The 21,511-nt window shown below is 35.8% G+C and overlaps 2 protein-coding genes across 3 annotated transcripts; both read right to left on the bottom strand.

Moving 5' to 3' along the window:
- Positions 1–184: 184 nt before the first annotated feature.
- On the bottom strand, positions 185–877 carry LOC306866996 (ribonuclease P protein subunit p25-like protein; the record flags this gene model as incomplete). Its single annotated transcript, XM_079412467.1, has 1 exon — positions 185–877. The coding sequence occupies one exon, from the start codon at positions 875–877 to the stop codon at positions 185–187; it is 693 nt and encodes a 230-aa protein (XP_079268593.1).
- A 9,597-nt stretch (positions 878–10,474) lies between these two features.
- LOC306866399 (protein mono-ADP-ribosyltransferase PARP6-like) lies at positions 10,475–20,738 on the bottom strand. 2 transcript variants are annotated; one of them, XM_079411587.1, is made up of 23 exons: positions 20,479–20,738; positions 19,880–20,050; positions 19,554–19,631; positions 17,861–17,955; positions 17,618–17,678; positions 17,401–17,491; positions 17,261–17,327; positions 17,018–17,167; positions 16,753–16,891; positions 16,454–16,585; positions 16,169–16,264; positions 15,985–16,077; positions 15,775–15,900; positions 15,605–15,670; positions 13,829–13,896; positions 13,688–13,736; positions 13,486–13,598; positions 13,333–13,405; positions 13,151–13,220; positions 12,123–12,202; positions 11,841–11,904; positions 11,627–11,711; positions 10,475–11,527 (listed from the first exon to the last, which is right to left on the bottom strand). In XM_079411587.1, exons 2-23 carry the CDS (start codon positions 19,922–19,924, stop codon positions 11,431–11,433), a joined length of 1,938 nt encoding a protein of 645 aa, XP_079267713.1. In that variant the 5' UTR covers positions 19,925–20,050; positions 20,479–20,738; the 3' UTR covers positions 10,475–11,430. The 2 variants fall into 2 exon arrangements, 1 of the variants encoding a protein (XP_079267713.1); XR_013783939.1 differs by having other exon boundaries at positions 10,486–11,527; positions 12,050–12,202; positions 20,479–20,722.
- Between the last annotated feature and the right edge of the window lie 773 nt (positions 20,739–21,511).

Consider the following 21,511-nt stretch of genomic DNA (forward strand, 5'->3'; position numbering starts at 1 on the left):
TTTATGTTATTGTCATTTAATTACACACTATTATGAAGCAACACTAAAAAATCACTTGATCATGCATTTTATCACTCGATTATACATTCACATTTATTGCATCCTGATATGGCCAAATTATACGATAGTTAAGCAAGTTATAAATACACACACATTTATATGAATTCCTCCCTTTTATAGTAGGCTACATTTTTTTCCCTGGTTCCAGTGCTGGACTTTTGTCCTGTCCCAGAGCAGCTCTCTTAAGACTGGGAAGATCCCGAGAACAAGGACTCGCTGGTCTTTTTTCTGTCTTTCCAGCCCCTTGCGGTCCGTCTGGCCATTTGCTTTCCTCTGAGAGAGTGTTTATTTCGGCTGGAGGCTGGTATCCCGGCTCCTGCGGGTCCAGCGGCTCTTTGGACAGAAGAATACAAATGGAAGGAAGAGTTCTGTGTACGGTCATCTGAAGCGGGCCGCTCTCCTGGCTCTCCCACACCTCAGTCACTGTCCTGTACTGGAGCTTTGACAGCTGGTGTAAACCCCGCACCTTGCGTTTCATTATCTCCGCACAGGTGATGGTTTTGGTCACGGCTTGTCCCGTCCCGCTGAACACGACCTGCGATGTTGGAGCCGTGTGCCCGTCACCTTGAATTCGAGACATGGCAAAACCCAAAAGGTTCCTGATCTTGCTCCCTTCCTTCACGCGCATTTCCAGCACCTCAGATGGCAGTCCTGGGATTGGACACGGGATTGGTTCTCCAGTGGAACAGATCTTCCTGAATCCACCTTGCTTTGGTTTGCTAGGAGATCCAGGAGGGTTCGTGGGATTGAGTTGAGAGGGTTGGACAGATGTTGTGCATTTAGATTGTGCGCTATCATGAAGCTCTCGGCTCGGCATAAACATATTTATAGGTTGTTTTATATGTTCTTGGGGCTGCAGAACCTTGTACCACTTGATAATATTTCCCAGAACTGTGGATTTTTTACCTTCAAGTAGTTGAAAGACATTATGTTGCTTTCCAGCATTAAAAAAATGCACAGAGGTGAGGGAAACCGAATGATCTTAGCTGCTAAATGTTGTGTGATTCCCAAAGATGTGAAGTGAATAACAAGCTGTCGTTTACTTTATACTCTCTGGCCGTTGACATGAAGGAAAAAAAATCTGTTCTGTAAATCGAGCAAATTCATCAAAGCTGAAAGTGCTGAGATTCAGCAATTTCTCAGTCACTACCTTTGAAGCATATTTCAGTGAGAAGGGAGCTGTAACCAGACAAGGCAAAAAGAAGATGAGTTCAGAGACAGAACCACGCTTTAAAGCCAATAAGCTTGGTTTTGTCAAAATGAAACATTATTTGAACTTTTACCTCAAGTCAGCATTTAGTTTATGGATGCAACCAAGCTTAGGATAGCCAAACGTATTTAAAATAAAATAAAATAAAATGAAATAAATAAAATAAAAGACCAATGTATTTAAAAATCCAAATGAAAATAAAAAGAAGTAACATAAAACTACAACAACATCATTTTTTTTTACATATATAAAATAAGTTATAAATAATATTTAAATATATAGATTACACACCAAAAAATAAAATGAACTAAAATTAAAACATCATATACAATTTTAATTAAAACAAACAAAAATGAAAAATCATATAAAAATAATAATAAAATCCAAGTGCATTTTAATATGCACACAAATAAAATACAAAAAGTACAATGTACAAGTACAATTAATTTAAATGTACAATTACACAAATAAAATAAAACTAAACAAAATACAAAAACACTATTTGTAATAAACTTTAAATGTAATAAATAAAATAGAAAGGATAAATAATAATATGAAAGCCTATAAAATAAAATAAAATAAAATAAAATAAAATAAAATAAAATAAAATAAAATAAAATAAAATAAAATAAAATAAAATAAAATAAAATGCAAGACAACTTTATGGAACATGCACAAATTAATGTCAAACTGATTTAGAAAAACCTTTTAGTGATGCATTTACCTTTTTGCTCTTAAGAATTCTCTGTATGGTGAAGTTCTGCACTGCGTTTTACGCTGGATGTCCGGTCATAATCTGAGACCTTTCACATATTTACTCTTAAGTGGTGCCTGCCACACTCCAGAATGCACTGAAGACCCAATCTGAGGCTTGTGAGGGACACAGTGAGGGAGGAGCGGAGAGCCTAAGCATCTCTTAAAGGAACAGTCACTGTGTCTAGCAAATACTCTGTATAGAATTTAATCAGAATTTCATCCAAGCCAAATGCTTTCCCGAGTACCCCTTTAAAATTCTCAGTGTTAATGAAGTCCTGTCAATCAGCACATTTCTGTGGCTGATTAACATGTGTGACTGATTAAGGCTGAGAGTTTAAAAACACATCCTCCCATGCATGACAGCACAATGCAGCCAGTAAACAATTATCTACATAAGCACAGTTGCCTTATGCCAGGCATCTTCTTTTAAAAATGGCTTTGGGCCAATTTATTAAATTATGAAATTGTGTTTACATATAAAACTTGCGTGCTGAAATGATACAGCACACATAAATGTAGGTCAAGAAACTGCCACTTACCGAGCAGGAATTCATTGTTCTCCAAAGGTGGCTGTTTCTTCAGGTCTATTTCTGCATCTTCTTCCACTGTGGCTGCTGAGCGCTCTTGAAGTGTTAGAGCCCCAAGGCTGTGATTTCAATCAGAGAAGAAGGCCATGCGGTTCTGCTTGACAAAATACACAGTCTGTATCCTGAAGGGGAGCATCCAACATTCTAGAGACTGGGGTGACAGAAGGCAAGGCAAGCGTTCTGTTCAATGAGACGAAGAGTACAATTATACACTGTAAAAATGTACTGCAATGTGCTTTTTATATGCTGTTCGATTAACGGAGGGCCACGTCATGTTTTAAAGTTCATCATAAGTTGCGTTTCCTCCAACCATGGTCAGTATATAGACAAAGCACAAAAACAAAACAGCATCAGTAACACACAACACTAAAATAATGCCATGAATATTAATTACATAATATCATATACAACATTAAACACTCCAATGATACACATAACTGACAACAAAAATCTAGAAATGTAGCTTTAAAAAATGTAATGTAAATGTGATGGTTTCTCCATAACTACAAGGTGATTCATAATAAAAAAAAAAATATTATCTTAGATAAAATTTGATAATTTTAAAATAATATTTATAATATTGTTTTTACTGTGTAAATATTAATAATTTGAAATTACATAAATTTAAAATAAATATTTTAATAATAAAGAATTAATTTTGTATACAAAACTATTTTAAGAACACAGCATATTAAAAATACTTTTCAGAAACTTACAATTTGTGACTTATGTAATGTAATTTAATATTTATTAAATATTTTTTTAATATATCTTATTTAAATTATAATGTTTATTATTTTATATATATATATAAAACTTGATGGTTCTTGCAGGTATGATTTTCTCCATAATTAATAATCTAAAAATAATATACAAAATATAAATTTGAATAATTATAAGTATATCTGTTTAATACTTATTAATTTTATATTAAAGCACATAACTGATAACAAAAATAAGAAGAAATATACCTTAAATTAAAAAATTGTTCAATACAAAGGTGATTCAAAATTCATAATTTAAAAACTATAATTCCAAAATGGTTTTACTGTAAAAAGTGTGTTTAGTTTTAAAATAATTATTAATATTTTAATATATATATATATATATATATATACATACATATTTAAAAAATATATTTTTTTAATATAAAATAATTCATAATGTTTACATGAAAGAAACTATTGAATAAATTTTAACAATATTTAAATTACTAATCTACACTACAAAGTATAAATTACTGCAAACTTTTATTACTAATAATTTAATATGTATAAAAATACAAAAATATTGTTAATATACTACATTGAAATAAAATAAAATATATACGTTACATTTGCTTTTTACAAGTACAAATTAAGTACTTGTAAAAAAGCAATGTATGATATTAATATTAATGCTATATAATATCACTTTATAATTATATATTTTCCACTATTTTAATAATAATAGTGGAAATATTAAGAAGAAGAAAATATATAATAATAATAATAATAATAATTTTAAAAAAGCTTACCATATTTGGATAGATTTCTTTCTGTCTACATTGTTTAACAGTGTGCATATGATCTTAAGTGTATTTATCTGAAGAGTGGACACAATTCAATGATGTTAGGGACGGTTTCAGATCTGCTGGTAAAACTGAGCCTTTTCAAGTGCACTGCCAACCAGACGCTCTTATTTTAGTAAGCTCCCAGAACAGATAAAAGCCAACATGTTGACAATTACTGTTTCAATTACTTTATCAATCTCCATAGACGACACACACTCACAGCCGTTATCTGCCCGACAACAGAAACCCAGCCGTAGGGCCTCTCTGGCGGATTTCTTTGGAACTAATTTAATTAAAGGGAAATTAGGTCTCAAAGAGGAGCACAGCAGATTGCAACACCCACAGGGAAATGAAGTCAGAATGAAGTTTGTTTAATGGTGTGAGGAGGACTTCACTGAGAACTTTGGTTAAGGAGGCAATCTCGCTCACAAAGGGATGAGAAGATTGGCTTTTTACTTCACGTACGCTGCTGTGAAAGGATAAATTGGGCTGCAGTCAAGAGCATTTCAAAAACAAACTGTAACAGCAAGTTCCTCTGTTGCGAGAAATATGCAAGCTTGAAAACTGCCCGGGTAATTTTCTCGCTGATGAAAAATTGGAAAAGGGCTCCTTCATGCCTCACTTGCATTCTGGAGCGTTTCTCCCTCACGGCTCGGTCCGAGTGCTCTTTGAACACGTTCTGCTGAGGGTGTCAGAACGACTCGAGCCCGGCTGGATTGAGGTATGCTCAGCCGTGATCTGCACTTGTAAAACATTTGTGAGGGTCAAAGCATTCCAACTTTTCCAGAGAAAGATAATAACCACACTCAGCCAAGGGTAGGGAGAGTCAAGGAAAAGGCAGGAGAAAGTGGATCATTTATGTCTACATTAATGAAAGATGTGCTGAGCATAAATCCAATTTGCACATTTCCCGTCGACTAGAAGAAATCTGGTGCACTTTAGAGTAAATGATGAAGAAAAATCACACACACACATTATCATACAAAACCGCTTTCCGAAGTCAAAACAACATTTAGCCTAGGAAGAGGCAATTTAGTGGATAATCGACAAATTAAAGCAGGTGACAAAAACAAAATATCACACTGCTTTTTAAAAAATATTATTTTGTTATTCTTAAACAAGAACAGTGAACAAGTGTTACATTTAAGTCTGATCTATATTTATATTCTATAGGACCTTATTAATATATTTAAAATGTAAAATTATGTGTTTAAAAAATGTGTTATGATGCTTACAATAATTGTAGTTTTAATGGCTTTATAATTGCACATTATAATTTTGCTTAATGCATTTTAATATAATATTTACAATTAGCTGAAGTAAATTTAAAATAGTGTATTTTTAGTCATATTTTATTTTATTAATATAATAAATAAATTATATATATATATATATATATATATATATATATATATATATATATATATATATATATACAGTATCTCACAGAAGTGAGTACATCCCTCACATTTTTGTAAATATTTTATTATATCTTTTCATGTGACAACACTGAAGAAATGGCACTTTGCTACAATGTAAAGTAGTGAGTGTACAGCTTGTATAACAGTGTAAATTTGCTGTCCCCTCAAAATAACTTAACACACAGCCATTAATGTCTAAACCGCTGGCCACAAAAGTGAGTCCACCCCTAAGTGAAAATGTCCAAATTGGGCCCAATTAACCATTTTCTCTCCCCGGTGTCATGTGAATCGTTAGTGTTACAAGGTCTCAGGTGTGAATGGGGAGCAGGTGTGTTAAATTTGGTGTTATCGCTCTCACTCTCTCATACTGGTCACTGGAAGTTCAACATGGCACCTCATGGCAAAGAACTCTCTGAGGATCTGAAAAAAAGAATTGTTGCTCTACATAAAGATGGCGTAGGCTATAAGAAGATTGCCAAGACCCTGAAACTGAGCTGCAGCACGGTGGCCAAGACAATACAGCGGTTTAACAGGACAGATTCCACTCAGAACAGGCATCGCCTTGGTCGACCAAAGAAGTTGAGTGCACGTGCTCAGCGTCATATCCAGAGGTTGTGTTTGGGAAATAGACGTATGAGTGCTGCCAGCATTGCTGCAGAGGTTGAAGGGGTGGGGGGTCAACCTGTCAGTGCTCAGATGCCGCACACTGCATCAAATAGGTTGTTTGCACATGAAGTCATTGCTGTAGCGCGAAATGCAGCTGGAGGGCAGGAAGTAATTTTTTCTCCATAGGAATCAGTAGCAGAAACTCAAGGTGCCTGTGTTTTGCATTGTTTATGGATGCTCAAATCGGTCAAATCGAGAAAACACAAGGAGCTTTTATCGTGTATGAAAATGTGTTGTTCATAAGGGGGAAAAGTGAAGAAATTGACTAAAAATGCAGGAAAATGTGGCTTGTAAACCTGTGTCTGCGGTCGGAAGGAGCTGATCGGATAATGCTCATATGTGTAAATGGTTAATATAAGTTATAATATTAAGATATTAATACAGATATAAATAGATAATCCAAGGCTGCCACCTCAAGCATTCAGCGTGAGACAGTCAGAAGTCACTCAATGCTAAAAGCCACACGTAGACACGAAGTAAATAAGATATTATTTGCAGTTCAGAAAGCTTCATCGATTATAATGGAACATTGTGAGATTGCTTTTTATATAGAAGCGCTATTTACTCGCCGTCTAGGCTGTAAGCAATTCAGAATTTGAATAAGTGTTGCTTTACGTGCTGCTAGGACCAACGTACACAAACCCTGCATGCAGCAAAGTGTCAGGAGTGACTGAAAAAAAAGAAAACGGATGAGCTCTCCGTAGAAGTCCGTGCTGTACTGGTTTAGATGCTATAACAATAGAAAGGTATAAACAGAAAAACACAATGTTACGTGATTCTTATGTTATTAAGAGGAGCGATTTTGGAACTAAATTGAAATACTTGCATACCATTGAAGCGGTGGATATAGGCTAAGCAATTTACCCTGATTGCAAACAAGCTATTTTGAAAGTGAATCCTGCATTTATATGAGGGATAAGGGATATATGTCACTCCTGAAACTGCTGCATGTACAGGGTTTGTGGCCGTGGGTCCTGTTAGCAGCACGTAAAACAAATTTTATTTAAATTCTGATTTGATTATAGCCTGGAAAACGAGCAAATAGAGCTTCCATGTAATCACTAATGCTGTTTATCGCAATCTCACGGTTCCTTATAATCAGTGAAGCTCTCTGAACTGCAAATAATATCTTATTTACATCGTGTGTACGTGTGATGTTTAGCATTGAGTGAATTCGGACTGGGTCACCTTGTATCTATTCATATATGTCTTTATTAATATATTATATCAGCATTATCAGACACATGTTTCCAAGCCACTTTTTCCTGTGTTTTTCAGTCAATTTCTTGACTTTTCCCTCCTTATGAACAACACATTTTCGTACACGATAAAATCTTCTTGTGTTTTCTCTGTTTGAGCATTCATAAAACAACGTAAAGCACAAGCATCTTGAGTTAGCTGCTACCGATTCCTATGGAGAAAAAATTACTTCCTGCCCTCCAGCTGCATTTCGCGCGTCATCAGAATCACGTGCTTGCAAACAACCTATTGGTCTGCATGGCTGTCATCCCAGAAGGAAGCCTCTTCTAAAGATGATGCACAGGAAAGCCCGCAAACAGTTTGCTGAAGACAAGCAGACTAAGGACATGGATTACTGGAACCATATCCTGTTGTCTGATGAGACCAAGATAAACTTATTTGGTTCAGATGGTGTCAAGCGTGTGTGGCGGCAACCAGGTGAGGAGTACAAAGACAAGTGTGTCTTGCCTACAGTCAAGCATGGTGGCATGAGTGTCATGGTCTGGGGCTGCATGAGTGCTGCCGGCACTGGGGAGCTACAGTTCATTGAGGGAACCATGAATGCCAACATGTACTGTGACATACTGAAGCAGAGACTGGGCGGCAGGGCAGTATTCCAACATCATAACGACCCTAAACACACCTCCAAGACGACCACTGCCTTGCTAAAGAAGCTGAGGGTAAAGGTGATGGACTGGCCAAGCATGTCTCCAGACCTAAACCCTATTGAACATCTGTGGGGCATCCTCAAACGGAAGGTGGAGGAGCGCAAGGTCTCTAACATCCACCAGCTCTGTGATGTCATCATGGAGGAGTGGAAGAGGACTCCAGTGGAAACCTGTGAAGCTCTGGTGAACTCCATGCCCAAGAGGGTTAAGGCAGTGCTGGAAAATAATGGTGGCCACACAAAATATTGACACTTTGGGCCCAATTTGGACATTTTCACTTAAGGGTGTATTCACTTTTGTGGCCAGCAGTTTAGACATTAATGGCTGTGTGTTGAAATATTTTGAGAGGACAGCAAATTTACACTGTTATTTACACTCACTACTTTACATTGTAGCAAAGCGTCATTTCTTCAGTGTTGTCACATGAAAAGATATAATTAAATATTTACAAAAAATGTGAAGGGTGTACTCACTTCTGTGAGATACTGTATATATGTATATATATATATATATATATATATATATATATATATATATATATATATATATATATATGTATATCTTCTGAAGTGTGTTGCATCAATTTTTTTATTAATATCATTTTATTTGTTGTATCATACTTATATATTGCATGTATTACTAATGAATAGTTATAATTATATATATATGTATGTGTGTATATTACAAATTATTATTATATACATGCAGTGCCGTGAAAAGGTATTTTTTTTATTTGTTTTGCATATTTGTCACACTTAAAAGATTCAGATCATCAAACTAATTTTAATATTACATAGAGATAATGCAAGTAAATACAAAAGGCAGTTTTTAAATAATGATTTCATTTATTAAGGGAAAAAAGCTGTCCAAACCTACCTGGCTTGTAACAGTAACAGTGGTGAACCTTCCCAGGAGTGTCCGGCCTATCAAAATTACTCCAAGAGCGCTATGATGACTCATCCAGGTGATCATAAAAAAAGGTCAGTGTTCATGATACAACAATAAGAAAGAGACTGGGCAAAAACAGCATCCATGGGAGAGTTCCAAGGCAAAAGCCACTGCTGACCAAAAAGAACACAAAGGCTTGTCTCACATTTGCCAAAAAATTATCTTGATTACCTCCAAGACTGTTGGGCAAATATTCTGTGGACTGATGAGACAAAAGTTGAACTTTTTGGAAGGTGTGTGTCCCGTTACATCTGGCGTAAAACCAACACAGCACTTCATAAAAAGAACATCAAACATGGTGGTGGTAGTGTGATGGTCTGGGGCTGCTTTGCAGCTTCAGGACCTGGACGACTTGCCATAATTGATGGAACCATGAATTCTGCACTCCGTCAGAAAATCCTGAAGTAGAATGTCTGGCCGTCAGTTTGTGACCTCAAGCTCAAGCACTAGGGTAATGCAGCAGAACAATGATCCCAAACACACCAGCAAGTCCGCTCTGAATGGCTCAAGAAAAACAAAATTAAGGTTTTGGAGTAGCCAAGTCAAAGTCCGGACTTAAATTCGATTGAGATGCTGTGGTATGACCTTAAACAGTCCTTTCATGCTCGAAAACCCTCCAATGTGGCTGAATTAAAACAATTCTGCAAAGAAGAGTGGGCAAAAATTCCTCCACAGCGATGTGAGACTAATTGCCAGTTATCGCAAATGCTTGATTACAGTTGTTGATGCAAAGGGCGGCACAACCAGTTATAAGATTTTTACTTTTTCACGTAGTGCCAGGCAGGTTTGGACAGCTTTTTTCCCTTAATAAATAAAATCATTATTTCAAAACATGCATTTTGTATTTACTCAGGCTATCTTTGTGTAGTATTAAAATTAGTTTGATGATCTGAATCTTTTAAGTGTGACAAATATGCAAAAAATAAGCAAGGGGGCAAAAACCGTTTCATGGCACTATATATTTCCCATAAATGTGAAAAATATATATTTCCCCTTTATATTTCCATAATTTACATTTATGTAATGGGCAATAAATAAATAAAGTAAGTAACATTGGAAAGGGGAGGAAGGGTATGAGTCGGAGAAGATGTGGGCCTCATGTGGATATAGCGCACTGTTATGAATTATTATGTGTTTCTGCTTCAGAGGAGAACAGACCCACTGGCTAAACCGAGAAGTCAAAATGTCCCCTGGGACCTCGGCGCGATGCAACACACTATTAATTTTTTTAGGGGTCGTGACAGATAACAATATGACAACAGGCCCGTATACGCGCGCATTTTTACATCATTATGGGGAATTTCCATTGACATATATTGATTATAATAAAGTTAATTATATTTCTAAAATATACACCAGGCGTTTATAGAGACGTTTTGGCAAGTTTAGATTTTAATTAAGACACTATTCAATCCCTATACAAGCTGTTTCTATTGTTAGGGTAGTTAAGAAGTCTTCATAATGCAGGTAATTTTAGTTTTACTATCATTGTGGGAGCATTTGGTCACATTTCATCCATCTTCTGTCATCATTTACAAAGGAACTAATTCGTAACATGCTCAAAATTTATTGAAAAATTGCTGTCATACAAATCTAGGCCTTATGAAACCATAACCCTCCTTCAGTGTTCAGATTGACAAAATCATACGTACATTTCTCGTCTGTCTTTACGTGTCGTTTATTGGCAGTTTTCTCTGCTTGAAACTCTTTGAAGAGTAAATGAGAACACTATATCTTCTAGTGCACAGCACCAAACTTATTAACATTTCATGTTAAGAGGTTTAAGATCCATAACAAGTAACTGGCGTCACAACACTCATAAAAATAAACTGAATGAACTGATGGAGGGCTGCATTACACTAATAACTTACACATACATCAAACAGTACTTAATAATGCGGAATTGTCCTTAACGGTAAATGTAAACACTTTAAAATGGCAGGTTTATGGAATTATAAGCCTTTTATATTTCATTCCCAAGTTATTTTATGATATTTTTTATTCTCTTAGGCAATAGAGACCCCCAGTGGGCAAAATGAGAATTACACCTTTTTCAACCGCTGTAAAATCAACGCTAATTAACTGCACTTCTCGTGATATATATATATATATAAACGTAAATCATCGAACATGATGTAGAGACTAAATGAGAAATAAATTACTAAAATAATTATCAAAAAAGTTACAAAACGAGTTTCCCTTCTTTCCACATAAAGACAAACTTGACTGGAGTCTAGCATTATCAAAAACACCTAGTTTGAGGTAAATCTTTGCCATATTCAGTAAAAATGTCTCAAAGCGTCACAGTGGTGAAGCGGGTCAGTCAGGTCGATTGTCCCCCGATCACCCGCAATATCTCTTTCTGTATCCGGGCGTTCTGTGTGTTGATGTTAGCATCTCCTACCTGGCCGTCCTCGTACCTGAGGAAAAACAGACAAAACAGACAATTGTGGGACACATTGTGAGCCAAAAGAGCCAGAATTTGTAATAAGACTGTAATAAAGTGTGAAAATACTCACACAAAAAAGAAGCGTGTGCAGACGTGATCAGAAATCGGGCAAACCCAAATATTTCCATGTTTCTGTAGATCTTTGGAAGTTATTACTGTTGAGAGAAATATAAAATTGGTTAACTTTAAAGGAATAATGCATAAAAAATGACTACATCCATTTTTGGTGAGTGACAAAAAAAGCCCATTTTCGGTTTGAATGTTTTAATTGAATAAACCCGTACCCTCACACAGAGCAACACAGTTCAGATTCCGACTCTGAAGAAACCTTGACTGTGTGGGTCGACACTGCAAAAGAAAAATGACACATTTTGCAGTGATACATACAATAGATGATGGTAAGTATCTTCTTTTGCAAATTAGTGAAACGAGTGCAATCACAAATGCAAGCTTCATATAACTGCTTATATTGTTTCCAATCAGGATGACTCACCTAGTCTGATTAACTACAGATTGCACCTGTAATACATCCATATCAGTCCAGTCTCTACAGATGGAGTTAATACCTGTAAGACAGTGTTGACCCGGTTGTAGTGCTGTACTAATTCCTCTTTAGTAGGCATGTGGTGCTGTCCCTTTCCCATTCCTGCACACAAATACAGTCTACGGTGAAAACTATATAACAGTGCCATATGGATAGAAATGAACTCTGCAGTAAACATTAGAAATTATTTCAAATGCTCAATGTTTCCTTATAAAAGTAATATGGCAGTATTGATGGCACTTGGATATAAACCATACAGAATGATTATCATATTCAAATATCATGGTATTTACAAGACAATGATTTTTAATTTTTTTTAATACCTTTGCAAGGTGCCTCCTTTTGAAAATATGAAGGCAATTGTTTATTTGAATACATAAAGATACATTTATAGTGTACGATACTGTAAAGACAACATGTTGTGTAAATGACCTTAATAACAATAAATATAAATTATATACAGTATATTATATTTTTTTCACAATCTAACCATAATAATAATAATTCAAAATTAATTTTGTGACCAGTTCTTTTATTCTAAAAAATATTACAAACATCTTATATTTATTGTGATTAATCTCATAATCTGACCATTTTTTTATTCTAAAAACATTAACAATTTTTATTTATTGTGATTAATCTCATAATCTGACCAGTTTTTAGAGAAAAATAAATATTATTGTTTATATTTATTGTTATTATTCTCATAATCTCAGACCAGTATTATTATTATTTTTTAAATAATTTATATTTATTGTAATTAATCTGACCAATAATATCTGAACGGTTTTTAGATAGAGGACTAAAACTTGCTGAATTATTGCATTAAACATATTTAATTAATATCTAAATTAACATACTAATTTTGACAGCTCTAAAAATGTTACTTTTGTTTTTCTTTCTCTTTCATATTTTATGTAGACCCCCAGTTTTATTACTAATATACAACCATGGCATCTGCCCAAAGTGTGTCCAAAATGTCTCTGTCTTTCAAAATGTCTAAACCAAGCATGTTTTTTTGCAAATGTTGATGAGCCCAAAAACTCGTACCTGAGTATCCAAATGAGATGCTGGAGATGGGGCTGAGGTAGATGCCCTTCCCATAGGCAGCCCCATGCAGCTTGTGTCAAAGAGAACAAGGAAGATTGGCCAAGATCCAATACGCTAAGCAGAAAATCTGTGGGTAACACACTACAGTTCTTCATTCACTACAATAAGAGTAACTGTGGTACCTGCAGTTTCGTGTAGGAGGCGTTTACAAGTCCATTTCGTAGAATAGAGTGCCAGTTTTCAATATGAGAACCACTGAAGACAGAGAACCAGTGATTAGTCAGTAATCACAAACCGGTGATTATGAAATGATCTCGTACTAAACTGAAACTCACTGAAAAGCGAACGTGCTGCCGTGGAGTTTTCTAGCGGTGCGAAAGCGGGCCTCTTTAGCGGGAGGGCTGCTGAGGAGCAGGAACTGATGGGAGGTGTGCATGAACTTCAGTTGCTGTTAGCAAAAAACGGAGGAGTGAAACAGAGGAAATAAAGGTTTAGTCACGCTGTTATTTGAGCGATAATGTGATCAAACGCCCTTACCCTGCTGGAGGGGAGCTTGACAATGTGAGACCTGTTGCTGGATATAATCCTGAGAAGAAAAAGAAGATTAAGGGTCATTATGATAACAGGAACATAATGAAAACCTGAGAATTCCATTAAAGGAAACCGAGTTTTCCTCACCACTGCAGCAGAGGATGTGCAAGCGGGTCCAGTTTGTCCATCTGTTTCTTTATTTCAACATAAGGACCCTGTAAAATATGAATTTAGGTGTCACGCATTCCCTTGACCAGGACTATGTGTATAACACTGATGTAGCTAATGTGAGTCGCAGTCATAGCGCCACCAACTGGCAACAGGAAGTGTGTCACTTACAACAGGCTATGAAATCGGACTCTTATATTTACCAGGATTGCTTCAAACTTGGTGACAATAATGTAAAGGACAATAAAAGGATTCTTGATATCTCAAATAGTGCTACGTCTATAAAACGTGAAGCTATTTTATATGGATGTTTATTTTCACCATGGAGTAAAAATATAAAAAAAATAGCAAACTGCAAAACCCCCCCACACAATTCTGATTTTTCTCTCACAATTGCAAGTTTATATCATACAATTCAGACTTTTTCCCTAGAATTATGAGTTTATATCTCGCAATTCTGACCTTTTTCTTAGAATTGTGAATTTACAGCTCGCAATTTTTACATTTTCCCTCAGAATTGCAAGTTATTAACTGGCAACTATAAGTTTACATCTCACAATTATTGGACTATTGTAATGCACTGCTAGGTGGTTGTCCTGCATCTTCAATAAACAAGCTACAGATAGCCTAAAATGCAGCGTCTAGAGTTCTTACCAGGTCAAGAAAATATGATCATATTACCCCAATTGTACAGTCTCTGCACTGGCTACCTATTAAGTTCCGTATCATTTACAAAATATTATTACTTGCCTATAAGGCCCTAAATGGTTTAGCTCCTGCGTACCTAACTTGTCTTCTACCACGCTACAATCCAACCCGCTCCCTAAAGTCGCAAAACTCTGGACTCTTGGTAGTACCTAGGATAGCAAAGTCCACTAAAGGAGGTAGAGCTTTTTCACATTTGGCTCCCAAACTCTGGAATAGCCTTCCTGATAACGTTCGGGGTTCAGACACACTCTCTCTGTTTAAATCTAGATTAAAGACACATCTCTTTAGCCAAGCATTCACATAATGCATCTTATAATCTTGTGCTGCAGTTATATCTGATCAAATGTACATTATTATTATTCTTTAGCTTGGGTTGAACAAATCATTTTTGCTTAGATGGAACAGCAGCTACGCTAATTATGTCTCTATTTGTTTCTCCATTTGTAACTACAGAAGCTTCAGTCTGGATCCAACCCTTAAATGATCTGAGATGACTGAACACCTGAGAAAAGATGATGCCAACCCCTCAGAGGACCTCAGAGGATGCCAACGCTCAGACAACATACAGAATTACCAAATTTTGCCATAAGTTAAATATATTAAGGTTCTGCAATATATAAATATATTGTGGAAACTTAATTTCCTGTAGAGCTGCTTTGCAACGATTTGTATCGTAAAAAGCGCTATACAAATAAACTTGCACTTGAACTTGAACAATTTTGGCTTTTTCCCCTGAGAATTGTGAGTTTTAACTCGCTATCACAAGTTTACAACTTGCAATTGAGACTTTTTTTTCTTAGAATTCAGGGTTTACATCTCACAATTCTGACAGTTTCCTTAATTCTGAATTTATCTCTCACAATTTGGACTTTTTCCCAGAGAAATGCAAATTATTAATTAGCAACTGTGAGTTTACATCTCGCAATTTGGACTTTTTTCCTCAGAATTGCGAGTTATTAACTTGCAATTGCAAGTTTACATCTTGCAATTCATACTTTTTTTTGAGTTTACATCTCGTAATTCTGTTTTTCACTTTGAATTACTCACTTGTGTTATTTCTCGGATTGATGTGATGCTGTCTAATGCTCTCTGTAGCCGCTCGTAACTTCTTTTCTATAAGTGGAAAATTAATGAAGAAGGTCACAGAGTCATTGTAAAGATGAAATGTGAAAATTCTAAAACTGATATTTATTCATTTGATCTGATAAAGTATCTACCTTCGGATTGAAGGCCAGAGACTTGGGGTCATGAGGGTCAACAACAGATGGGTATGGGTCAAAGATGATGCTTTTACGGGCAGATTCAAGAGCAGCACGACACATTGCCACCAGCAGGTCCACTACCTGTATAAAAACAAAATATTATATAAAATGCTAATCCAGTCTCTGGTATATCTTCATTTAGCAATATAAACGGGTGTGTGATACCTCAGCTCCAGTAGCTACATCTTCTGCAGCTCCTGACATGACACCCAGAGTGTTGAAGGAGAACACGCACAGTTCTCTCGTACAAACAGCAGGCTGAACAATACATGTACACAAAAGAAACTGAGATGATAGTTTATGGATTTACTGAAGTATTTTAATGGAGTTTTCCAAGAATATGTTGTACCTTGAGCATGGAACCATTCTGAAAAACATGCTGTTCATCACAGACAACACAATAATCGTTCAGAGTGGGGATCCTCTGCTCTGAGTACTTCATAACCTGGAAGACAAAAGATGGATAAATAGGTTGTAATATCATTAAAAGGAAAGCATGCAGAGAAAGAGAGATTTATAGTTATATGAAAGCTAAAGAGATGTACGGTTACAATCAAGTATGCAAATAAATGCAAGAAAGAAGACTAATTGCAATTCATAGAAGGGTTTTACATTTAACTCTGTTGAGGTTTACCTGTACGAGGAAGCCGTACTCCAAGGTTGGGATGCTCTTGCAGTGAATAAGAGCTTGTGAGGAGAAGAAGAGTTGAATGAGCTGCCTGGTGGTGATGTGCACAGTGGATCTCGAGCCTGGGACGGCCACAGTCTATTGAAACAGCAATCATTTGACATAAATTGCTTAATATATTAAGAAATAAAAATGACGTTTTCCACAAACATATTTTCAACTAAAAGAAATGTTTCTTTATCACCAAAAACAGCATAGGGGAAACACGAGACACAGTCTGACAATATAGGCATGTTCAAACGCACTTTTCCAATTGGGCTGGGGGTCTGCAGCTCTCCTTTGGTGCAGGACATTGAGCGGCTCATCAAACGGGTCACCCTCAACTCCTGTCCTGCTGGCCTTGTCTTCACCCCAGGGCCCTGAATCAAAGGAACACTGGAGCACCTGAGGAACAAAAAAAATATTATATACATATTATATATCTAAATTTGATCCCTTATTACATTAAATCATTATTATTATTATTAGCATATCTGGCACATTTACTCTCTGGAGTGTTTTGAATCTTACTTGGTTATCGGAGAGAAGATGCTAAGTCCAGCTCTGAACTTCTTGATGGTTCCTCCAGCCTTAAACCAGCTGTGTCTCTTCCTCTGTTGGGTGTTCAGGAACTCATTGCTTAGATGTTTCCATTGATTAGATATAAACGTGCTGAGAATTCTGGGAGAAGACATCAATATTTGTTGGTGTAATCATTACCGAGGCATATGCAGTATGTCACTCTGTAGAAAACAGAACAGAACGACTATTTACCTTTTAAGCTGAACCCCAAGGCAGAAACCATCTTTACAAGTTGGCTGGAACACCTCCACAGTGGGTTCTGGAAGAGATTGAGATGCTTCAGTTGAGTCACTTCCTGTCTTTTGTAACTGACATAGTCATTTATTACTCACCTGGCCCATCTAGATACTGGGACAGGGAGAAACGAAGGCGTAGAATGATTGGCTCTGTCCTCGTGACCTTCCATGCTGACGCCACCTCCTCCTGCAAAATGCAAATGCACGTAGGGCATGTGAACTTTTTGCTATGTAAATATGCATATCAGCTTATGTATTTTCAGTTGCAGGTAAGATCTAGCGGAATATATTACAGTATCTGTGGATCTCTTACATCCAGGAAGCTGACGTTAATGTGTAGATCAATATCGACATCATCAATGGTCTCATACTCCCTGAAATATAGACAGTAGACAAAAAGTCTGAGAAGTTATAGAAGCTTTTTGGGACAATAATAAAAATAATAAAATAATCATTACATTAACAATGACCTTGCAAGCTCAACTGATTTCCTTTTATTCACACACTGTATTAGCATTTCATGGGGCTTGTAGAAGCTTTGTGGCTCTAAAAGTACCTGATAGAAACGGCACTTTCAGAATAGATGTCCCTCACTGCACCAACATCAATGTCCAACTGTGGATGTCGACTCAGGTCAGTGGTATAATGACCCTGCAAAGAAACAGGCTTTGCTGTTGATGGCGCAGTGGATAAGACACATGCCTTTGGTGTGAGAGACCCGGGTTTGAATCCACTGTGAGACACCAATGTGTCCCTGAGCAAGACACTTAACCCCCTAGTTGCTCCAGAGGCGTGCGACCTCTGATATATATAGCAATTGTAAGTCGCTTTGGATAAAAGCATCAGCTAAATGAATAAATGTAAGAGTCAATTCAGGGTACATTTCATGTCCACTTATGATAATTATACTTTTTCCAACACTTTTTTTTTATTCACTTAGTGAAAGCATATTATAATCTTACACAAATATGTTGTGCATCCCGTGTTTGAGTTTGCTTGAAATTATCTTGATGTCCCAGTTTTTTTTTTTCAGTGCCTGTTTTTGAAGTGAGTCTTGAGTTCTACATAAAACTGTATCTATTTTAAATGTATTTCTAAACTATTACTTTGGTAATTTTTTAGACTGCATTTAAATTCAATTATTTCCAAAATATATTATCTTGTCAGGAAACATTGTCAAATATGTTACGGATCCAGAGTCATTTTAGTATCACTATTATATAATACTATTTTTTTCCCCCCATTTTAATTAAAGTTTTAGTAATTGTGTCATGTTTTTTTGTTGTTTAGTTGATTTAGTTTCAAGTTTTAGTTGATTTAGTTTTAGTTATTTTAGTACTACATACACCCTAATAACTAGTTTCTCTATATTTTATTTCAGTTAATATTTATTTCAAGAAATGACATTACTGACTTATTTTTAAGTTTTAGTTAACGATAATATAATGATAATTATATTAGATTTTTAATTTAGTATAACCCTTGACTTTTTTAAATAAAAAATCTCTTTTCAAAATTTCATTTACAAAATTATCTGTTGTCAAAGAGTATATTACCTGACCAATTACACTGAGTACATTGGTTTCCAATATTTTTATGATTTCAATTCAAATATTTTTTCAAATTTGAGGTTAACCTGACCAAAAAAATAATATGTGGTTGACCAGACAAGGCCTGCCATTAAAATGATAGAAATGGTGAAACTATCAACCTGTCAAGTCAAACTAAGCCAGTTCTTGGATAACATAGTCATCTTGACTCTACTGTGTTTACTGAAGATGATAAATTGTTTGCCATCGTTTTTTTTTTTAAATCACAATTTTACCTTCTATGATCCTTTTACTGAGAAAGCACCATTTTATGCGCTTAACCAAACAAAAATAATGTCCCGAATTATTTGTTCATTTGTTATTCATTAAAAGGGGACAGATACTCTTCGCTTTAGAAAGAAATCTGAAGCAAGTTCAGGTAATCTGAGCCATCTGCTGCTCCTCATAATAGGGAGCCGCTCATAAACCTACACTAATCCCCTGAAAATCCCACAATGCACTTTGGTAACCCCAGTGTATTCTACAATCAGCCACTGTAGTATGTAGACAGACAAAACAAACAGATAATAGATAAAATACACCTAGACAGATAGATAAAATACAAGAATGAATGAACAAAATTAGCTTTGTTTGCTAATTTAGCAAATTAGCTTGAGGTTTAGCATGTATTTCAAGAGGATTGTTTGATAATATGCTAACCTGGGCTCCATAGAAGAAATCCTCACCATCACTGTCACCATCCGAGTCCTCGTCACTCCAGAATTGCTCACCGATGCTCTGAAAAAGTTATCACAGGTCAATCACAGCTAATTTCTGCTGTGATGCACTAATTCATTACCCATCCCCCATTCATTAGACACTGAATAGCCTTTATCAGTCAGTCTGTAATCTACTCAACGGGGTGACTGTGTCAGTAGGGCAGCCTACATCTTAGATCATCAGCATGGACTGGCTATACTGTCCATCAAGGCACCTTATTTGCTTTAAGTGGATTAGATAATGGTTAGCATGTGTGATTTTCATACCATACTGTTCATAGATGCTGCTCTAGCGAGTTTCCACGGCCACATTCATCCATTCCAGCTAAGTGTGGTTAGGCTAGGCTGGTTTGGGAAGTCAACACAGGTTGAACAAAGACGATGGAAGGGCTGCGCTCATTTTCAGGGGTCTATTAGCAAAGACATCTCCATGGAAACCTGCGACAACACAATGCAAGAGAGGCAATTCATTACACGTCCATTTAGAGTTCATTTGTGTCACCACATATTGACTCCGCATGTGGCGTACATTAAAAAACACTTATAATGTACTTTAAATTACTGCTTGTATGTATTTGATGTGGTGAATTAAATTTGATTTTAAGTAGAGCACTTTATTAATATATATATTTTATATTAAATACAGTGTATATATATATATATATATATATATTTAAATTTAATAATTAAATGTAGACAATACAAGTAATACACCTGTTGGATGCTCTGATAATTTCTTTAAACAATAAATGAACAAAAATATGAAAGAATAAAACATAATATGAGCACAAGAATCCATAAAATATTAAACTAGTTCAATTACATTTGCATTAGTTCTGCACTATAATAGACAATTCCAGTCTTACCTCTTGAAGACAACGCAGATGCTTTGAATGAGGTCTGTTTGTCATAACCTTAACGAAACATCAGGAAGCGTATATATGTAAAGTGAGTCAGCTGACACAAAGAATCTTAATTAGAAATGTGTACCCCTATTGTCTAGCCATCCCTGTTTCTCGCCTGGCACCTCTCATGGGTTACATTTCTCACTGTCTCCATTGTCTGCTTTCTCCCTGACAACACACGACAGCTCGGGCATGCTCAGTGCGTGCCGTCCGGGTCATGAGACCGGCAGCTGACAGCCAGTGTGCTAGTAGCAGAGGGGGAGGAGGGGTGAGCAGAAAAGACATACCTGGTAGATCAGGGAACAGAAGATCAAATGCAACCGCCTGCGTGTCCATGACCTGATTTTTTCATCTCTTAATGCATGCCGTGTTATGCACTGCCTGACTCTGTGTGTGTGTCATTCATTTAATGAAGGGTAGATCTGTTGCTCTCTTCTATTGTGTTGAGTCATGTTTTCTATTCTATATTCTATTCTAATATGTTCCATTTGTCTGTGCAGTGCTGTGTTCTATCTTATTATATTTTTTCAACTAAGTTATTTTATGGTGTGTTCTGTTCTGTTCTATTGTGTTGAATTCCATTTTATGTTCTTGTCTGTTTTTTAATTTATGTTGAGTTCTATTCTATCTTTTATTCGAATGTGTTCTTTTATGGTGTGTTACAGTAAGTTCTGTTCCGTTATGTTCTAGTCTATTGTGTTGAGTTTTGTTTTCTATTCTATATTCTGTTCTAGTTCATTCTATTTATTTTTGCAGTGTTGTTTTCTATTTGATTGTTTTATTCTATTCAGTCCTTTTATGCTGTAATATTCTATTCTATTGTGGTGAGTTGAATTCTATTATGTGTTCTCATCTATGTTGTTTTTCTATTTCATGTTGAGTTCTAATCTACTGTTTTATTAAATTTCTGTTCTTTTATGGTGTAAGTTCTATTATGTTGTGTTCTAGCCTATTGTATTAAGTTGCATTATCTATTATATATTCTGTTCTTATG

This window comes from Barbus barbus, assembly GCF_936440315.1.
Source record: "Barbus barbus genome assembly, chromosome: 48".
Classification (NCBI taxonomy): domain Eukaryota; kingdom Metazoa; phylum Chordata; class Actinopteri; order Cypriniformes; family Cyprinidae; genus Barbus; species Barbus barbus.